At 38.1% G+C, this 8,305-nt stretch overlaps 1 protein-coding gene across 2 annotated transcripts in view; it reads left to right on the forward strand.

Moving 5' to 3' along the window:
• EDIL3 (EGF like repeats and discoidin domains 3) overlaps positions 1–5,861 on the forward strand; it is a 269,363-nt gene extending 263,502 nt beyond the window's left edge. For both annotated transcript variants that reach the window (XM_048932253.1, XM_048932252.1), the window contains one exon: positions 1,944–5,861. In XM_048932253.1, the coding sequence (XP_048788210.1) occupies positions 1,944–2,093 (150 nt within the window). In that variant the 3' untranslated portion in view covers positions 2,094–5,861. The remainder of the gene's footprint in view (positions 1–1,943) is intronic.
• Positions 5,862–8,305: the final 2,444 nt, after the last annotated feature.

The raw sequence follows: 8,305 nt of genomic DNA on the forward strand, positions 1-8,305 counted from the left end.
TTTCATCAGCATTTGTTCCTTAGTTTGATTCAGATATTTTCATTTTGCACAGATGCATGTGGGTATGGATAGCGAGTAGATGGATTTTTCTGGTAAACAAAGACTTTTTTTATTCCAAGTCTTAGTCAAAATGCTATTTCTGAGATGTCTTCCACAGGAAAAATGAAATAGAAAATTAAAAATTCTCCAATTCCTCTGCAGCAAGAATTGCTTGTGGTTCTGCATTGCGTATCGTCTGAATTGGTAAAAAAAAGCCAACAGATAAATCGCATGCATGTGCAAGAAATCAAAAGGAACAATCTTTTACTTTTAAGCTTTCTTTGCTGCAGATTTTACCTTGCTAATTTTAATGAGTTTGCTTTCTTGTATTGTATGCTGTACTGATACAAATGATAATCAAATTCAGATGAAATCTTAAAGCTCTAGCTAATTTCTGTAATCAAGACTAGACTATACTTGGACAACAAACAACTTTTCCTGACAAAAATGCTTCTTTTTTTCCTTACAGTCACAGCACTGTGGCTTTGTGGCCAGTTTTTCTGAAATTTTATCTGTTTATCTTAATTGTTGCTTAGCTTGAATGCTGAGGTTCCAGGCAAGGAGGGAAATACATCACTTTTGAAAGAGAATCACTTGTGGAGCATACACGTGTTCTTGAAAATGCCAAACTGATAGCACTTGAGAGGAGCTTAAAGACTAAAATAGTAGTCTAAGTTCTCTTCTGAGAATTTAGTAGACTAAAATTCTCTTCTGGATTCAACCTATGACATTTTTCCTAAGAACTTCAAAGAAGTTTTTCATTCTGCACTAATTCAGTCACATAAGCACTTGTTCTAGAGAATCATACTCCTTTTGTGCTTTATGCAAATGAAAATCACTCATTTGAAGTCAAAAAGACATCAAATAATGTTTTTGTAAATGAAAAGACATTTGAAGACATTGAAGATTACCCATATAAACCGAAAATATCTCAGGGGGGTGATCTGACCGTTTTGCTGAAAGAGAAATGCTATGCCCTTTGAATTTGAATCACGACTCTTAGGAGAAAAAAATGGCATTGTTCTAACACAGACCAGAGTTTTGGAACTCACTGATATGTTGACTAACACATGCCATTGGAAATAATGTATTTACCTGCCTTAGAATGAGTTAAGATATTTTTAAATGAATCACGAGCTGCTTCCAAAGCTATTAATGCTTATGGTAACATTTTTCAACAGAATATGATAGTGTCCTTTATAGTCACTAATTTTATCACAGCTTATGCAATGGCATCCAAGCTGCATTGGTGAGTAAGTGTTCTTCTAATGCTACTTCATCCAAAACAGTAACAGAACCTCCTAGGATTATTTTGACAAGATACAAATGCCAAGTAAAAAGGCAGTTAATTTTTAAAATGGTAACGATGATTTCAACTGTGGGCTGAATCTGCACCTCATGTTCCAGCCAGGCATGCAGGTCCAGAACCCACACAGACCCTGAGTCACATGTGTGGTGTCCTTTCTCTGGCCCCATGGATTTCAGGGTTTTTCTGTCTCCTTTGGTTCTGCTGTGTAGAGTTTCAGGCTCTTCACTCACTTTGTCACTTCCTTTTGGATCCCACTGATGTCAGTTCTGGACATTACTTTTTGGTTTCAGGTATCTGATGTTTTAATAAGACATTGCTCCCTTCTATCTGAGAAATAACATCATGCAGACCTTCATTAAGGAGGAATGTTGTTTTGCCCTATGATTGGGCCAGTATTTGTCAGACATCTTATAAAACACTAGTCCAAGGAGTACCTTGGTATGTAAAATAGCATGTGTAAAAGAAGAGTCCTCCTTGAACCCAGCAAGTGTCAGCTGTGAAGGAATGTCTCTATTGGAGCGTTCCTAACCCAGTCATTGCTCAGTTCTCAAGCTTGGCTATCCAGGCACCAACCTTCTTGCTGCTTGCCTTTTAGGTTTTCCAGGGAAACTTTGACAATGACACACACCGGAAGAACGTCATTGACCCTCCGATCTACGCCCGGCACATCCGCATCATCCCATGGTCGTGGTATGGCCGGATCACCCTGCGGTCAGAGCTGCTGGGCTGCACGGAGGAGGACTGAGGTGGGGTTCTGCTGGGCGTCATAGCTCTCAGTACCCCTACTGGTCCCTTCGTAGAAGAAACTGCAAAGCCTGTAGGAAGCTGAGTGGGTTTTTCATGATCAAGTGCTCATTTTATGGTAGGCCGCTAAATGTCTTTCGCAAGGAGGTCTAAGCCTGCCCTTTAAATGATCCAATCCGATTTTGTCCTTGAAATATGTTAGTGTTGTCCCTTTTGCTGTGGCATTATCTTTCTAGCTCTCCTTTAATTTGTTCACACTAGTTGAAATGTGTTAGGGAAAAACAGCAGCATCCTTTTTACAAGGGAAGAGAAAGAGCATGACAAAGCTCATTTGCAGCTTCAGTAACATTGGGCTGACAAGTTCTCCATAAATCATACTGTCATCTTACTTGCAAAAAGTGATACTGCAGCTTTTAGCAATAAGTTTACTTGGGGATGACTGCATTATAGTAATTGTGCCTATCAAACACTGTCACTATTTATGACATATTTTGGAAAATACTTTGTGGTACCGTAAAATACAGTACCTGTGATATTACTAGCTACCTTTCATTATTCCTATCTAAACAGCAGAGTCCGTTCACCTAAAGGGTTTTCCTAGCTAGCCCCATGTTCCTTCTCAATTTTGCATATTATAGACATAACCTTCATGCTTTCTGTTCAGTATCACTGTTAATGTTATTTTCTTTGAAAGACCCATTTGTATATGGAATAAAATTTGCTGTCAGTACATTATGAAGTTAACGAATTTGCCAAAGTACATTAATTCTGCTTGAATGGTGTTCTTGCAAGGATGCTGAGGTGAGACAGGCGGGTTCTTGTGGTTCCATGTCTTCAGTACATGCAAAGGTAAAGGCACAGTGCACAGCATAAATCCTGAACCCATTGCATGACTTACCCAGGAGTGAACTGCCCTCGATGGAGCTGCCCATCTGACTTCTTCTTTCAGAAACCTTCTTCCTGTGAGGAGACACATGATATGAAGGAATGAGGTGCCATGAAGCATGTGGAAGGAATGACCTCCTTGCTGCTGGGAAATCTTCCTGCTGGGCCTTTCTAATGGCACCAGTCATGTTCTTTCTCCCAAGCATGGAGGCAAGAGATGTTGTAGGAGTGCACCAGATTTGGGCACTTGGTTCCCTCTGCTCCCAGCTGTGTCTTTGCTGAGTATGCCACTGAGCCACAAGGAGGCTGATCTTTGTCATGCTTCATCTACAGAAATGCTTCATACTATGCTGTTTTAAGAAAGTATGTCCAGTTAGGGCCCTAGGACCCAGAAAAAAATTAAACAGTGATGGGATTTGTAAGATGCTAGAAGTACGGTTAGGCATTGGGTGGCAGTGCAGATTTCATTGGGTGGAGGCGGAGGGTGCTGCTATGCCTTATAGGATCTAGAAACAAGACAGGTCAATGGACTTGTCTGCATGAGGTAGCTGAGCAGCAAGAGTGAAAGAAGGGATGGGGAAGGGCATTGCAGTCATGGCTCTGGTGTTTGTTTGCTGGGCAGTAACCTCACCCCACAAATGGAGATAATCACACCAATCTTGTGAAGCACTCTGAGCTTCCTAAGCACAAGGTGCTCCATGATGATGTAGCACCAGAACCTTTAAGACCTTGGGGCAAGGAGTTAGGAGATATTGTATTTGCTACCTGAAATAATGGGATCACATGGGATCACACTGTTAACTTCATAACATGCTGATGGCAAAATATAAATTACTTACATATATATATATACAGCTGCATGTTCTAGCAAATATCACTGAACTTAATTTCTGTCACCGTTACATTCTCACTGAAACCAAAACACTGAAGTATGAGCCTGAGTCCTGCTTCCCAGACAAATGCCCCATTGGCCCACAGTCTGCAAAGGGAAAAGTTTGCTTTGGAAACAAAACGGTTTGGATTTCAAAACCTGCATTTAATCACACATTCTCCACCACAGAGAAAATATATAATCCATTTAACTGTGAAAGACCCTAGATTAGCAGCCAGGAATTTTACTTGCAAGAATTGGGGATATATAGGTGGCGGTTTTCGGATAGCGTCACTTAAACTGTCACATTTTAACAAACAGAACACCCTGCCTCTATAAAATGATTTAATCCTTAAACTGTATTTATACAAGTATTTATTTTATAAGGCTTAGACATATAAAGACTTCTACAGGAAAGTCTTATAAAGGTGAAAGTATGTGTAAGAAATGTTGAAGTCCTGTGCAACACTGCTAAGTTTGTTCTTTATTTTTTACTTTGTGCTGCATAACAAAAGCCACTAGACTGTTAATGTCTTGTCTGTAACTGTGTTAACAGCATTCCTTAATGATGTATATATGAAGTGGTCTTCAAGCATAGTGAGTGATTTTAAAGAGAAAGTCAATCATGGGGATATGTAAAATTCTAGAGAAAAACTGTATTCTTAAGTTAACCACTGTCAATGTTTTGCACCTCAAACTCTTCATTAAAAAACAAAAACAAACAAAAAAATGTTTTCAAGGACACACAGTATTTAAAGACATCTAAAACCATTTTTCAGTTTTAAGATAGCAACTGAGTATTTATTTATAGATTGGAAGAATAGCCACGTATCTAATGGACTGTGTAACCTAAAAAAGGGAGGCATTTCTGCAAATTGGAGTCTCTAGTTCATCAAATATTTTTAGTTTTGTTTTGGAATATTCATTCCCAAGTGATTGTTTTTTTCATGTTTTGCAACTTTTGGTATTGTCTTCCGTTGCTAATTCGATTGCTAACCATTTATCTGCATATAAAAGTAGTGTTGTTAGAATACCTAAAATAGTCACTTTATTTTGTGTTAACTTGGAGTTGAGTAATTTCATCCTTTTACTCTGTGTTAGCTTCCATCTGCCAGCAGCTTTCGCAACCTGGAAACAAAGCTCTGTACTTTATAATAATATGCTCCAATAAATTATAAACAAATCATATAGGTGTGCCACAACACTTTCAGCCAGTCTGCTGTGGCTTTATTACTGAAATTATTCTTTAGCTGCCAGAAACTTTCTTTAAATGGTATTGAGCAGCCATAAAACCAAACTGTATTCCTACTGTTATTTCATACTGAAATAATTCTTGATATCAGGTGTGCTCCCGTATTATGGTTTTTCCCTTTATTTTACTCTCCCCTCTTTGTGCATGAAAACCACTGACAGAAGGGACAAGTGATAACTAACACAGCCGTACTTTCCCAGTGAAAGCAATTGGCATACCAAAAAGAGAAGCACATAAAGGATAAGTGGAAAAACACTTTGAAAGGATCCTTGGGTATTAATTGTGACAGTGACATTGAACAAGAGTGAAAGTACACTCTTAATTAAATTTCACTCGGAACCAGCTAAGTCGGCACCATTCTGCGGCTCCGCAACATACTATGTTTTTAGCCTGGGAAAACAAGCACTGGCACCAGGCTCAGTTTTATCTGTGTGAAGGGCTTATCATGCTACCTGGCTGTGGTCACCAGGTTGACTTTCTCTTTGGGAATGGCTGCATACAAATACATGTGAAGTTTTGAAGACTAAGGATACTAAATGAGTGTATCTTTGCTATACAACAAATATGATCTATAATATTCAGTGCTGGCTTCTGATGTGTCAGTAAGTACAGAAGTGTCTTGGACACAAAGACCTTTGCAACCTTTCAAGCTGTGTAATATTCAAATGGTTTTGTATATACTTAAATCATGTAGGATGATGTAAAACCAGTATGACCTTGTCTAGTCTTCAAACTTAACAATAAAACTTTTGAAAAATGAGGCCATTTCTGAAGCACTTATATTGCAGTACCTTGAATGGATACAACTTATCTCAGCCAGACCTGCAGCAAATGCAGAGCAGAGATATGAGATGGCATTTTCCTGGATTCCTTCGTGGGGTCTTTGTGGTAGGTAAGTTTGTTTCTGGCAAAATCAGCCCTGGTTCTGTGCTCCCTTCAATGTGTTCCCTTTGTTCTTCCAGATAAAAAAAAAGCAAAGGTTTCAGTGAGGCTAAAAACATTTTTTATCTTAGTGCTGTCTGAATAAGCACCAGAAATATAAACAGACAATTTCATTTCCTTCAAGTCAGATTTCTCAGGATATGTATCAGTCCTTATCCTCTCTTCTCTACTCCTGCATAGGCAAATTAATTTCTGCAAAGATAAACAAGCTGCTATGAGACTTTCAACCAAGATTGCCTTGCAGGGCCGGTGCTTGCTCACAACCACCTTTCTCCTTCATATTTTTGCTTTGCTGCCAGCCTGCCAGGGCAGAGTTGCCCCTATTACATATGTCCAGCAGCAGCTCTGCTGCAGTGCCTGGGAAAGGACCGAAATGGTCATGCCTGACAGATAAAGCAATATTTTAATGGAAATGTTTTCAAAACTCAGGAAATTTAGTCTTTCTATTTTCTATGATGGGTGGTGAATGTAGTGCACAGAAAAGCTATTCACTCCCAGTTTCAAACATTGAGACTTTTAAAATACTTTAAAGATAAGTAGAATGGTATATTTTAAAGACAGTGAGAGGTAATCAGTGGTTTACTCCATACTCTGCTAGATTAAGTTCACAGAAATACATTTTTTTTGTTGGGACTTTTGTTGCAGCCCCATCTCGTCTTCCGTCCTTCAACCAAAAGTGGTCTCCAATCCATGAGTGCGCACTGACAGTAGTTACTCTGTCTGCCAAATGTGCAATCTGTACACTTAACAGTGTAATGCATTTCAACAGTAAACTCCCAGAAATAATGTTGTGAATTTCTTCTGATTGCGTATGTCTACCAGTCTTAAAAAGGAGAAGAATATAATGTTACACATAAAGAGAGGATATCTTCTAGTGAATGGTGAATATTAGTAATAGAGTTACAAATGTCTGACAATGTACATCTTGAATACATCATTACTTTCAATTATAAATTGCAATTTTTTCATGAAACCTGGGGCCTGCACTTGATGAAATGAAAAGTGATTTTTCCTCTCATTCTTCATAATGCAGTTCCCCAGGAACTTTAATGAAGACAGTGAGGGAAAATAATTAATAATTCTCTTCATAATGGCAACTATTTATCAGTGTCCATCCTACCATACCTGTTGCTAATGATCTCAAGGGATTAGCATGCATATCAGCACATATAGTTATGAAATGTAAGTCCCTGGTACTTCTGTGATAAATACAATGACACTTCGTATTTTCAATTCAAACAGCAGGTTAATTTGTTCACTTAGTGATCAGTAAACAATCTGTGAACACTTAGCCTTGTAAAGTAAGTTAGGACAAAGTGAAAGATAATTGCACTGATGAAAACTTCCTATTTTCTTTCAAAATATAATTTTCTTTATTAGAAATTTAAGGTGCAGAAGACTGGTTTAGGCTAATAATACAAAAGAGGGCAGGTAAATTTAATCCTTGTGTGAAAAATTTGTTGCCCAGCTTTATAAATGCATAGATCACAAATTATCTTTTGACAATTTTTATCACTATCAGTAGTTGAAGAACTGTTAATATATACTTAAATGTATCTGAACATAAGAACATGGAAACACATGCTCTCAAAGCTTATGTTTCTGAGAGCATAGTAAAATGCATTTTAGCAGTATATATTTTAGCAGTACCGGTTGTATTTAGATACAGATACAATATATATCAAGTTACAATGATATATATAGTCATGATAATGTTTCAGATGCGGCTGCTTTCTCACTGATTTACAAGCTAATGCATCATGGTTATCTGAGGTTGCACATCAGATGATAGGTCAGTAGACACATTTCTGGTGGCCATGACTAAATGAAGGAAATCAACCCTCAAAATATTGTAGGAAAGGTCACTAAACTTTTGCATCAGACTGGAAAATAAGAAGCAGGCTAAAATGAACAACATCCTGAAATATATTGTTTTTCTAGGGCACTGCAAGATGTCAGTAGAGAAATATATTGCTATGACCACAATAAATACAATTAAGCACACAGACTGTTGGGCATAAAAAATATAGGCAATTCATTGAAGCTGGGTCAAAGGCTTCTTAAAAAAGTGGTACAACGTGTACTCACGAAAGCATAACATGATATGATGTGTGCTCTTTGGGCTGATATATATACCGTGGGTTTCTTTACCGATTCAGGTTGGGATGGTAACCTTTCATTGCAATATCCCATATGGTTCATATTCTGGATTGGTGGCTACTGCAGCACTAACAACACTGCAGTGCCTACAGAGTATGGCCAG

This window comes from Lagopus muta, chromosome Z (assembly GCF_023343835.1).
Source record: "Lagopus muta isolate bLagMut1 chromosome Z, bLagMut1 primary, whole genome shotgun sequence".
Lineage (NCBI taxonomy): Eukaryota > Metazoa > Chordata > Aves > Galliformes > Phasianidae > Lagopus > Lagopus muta.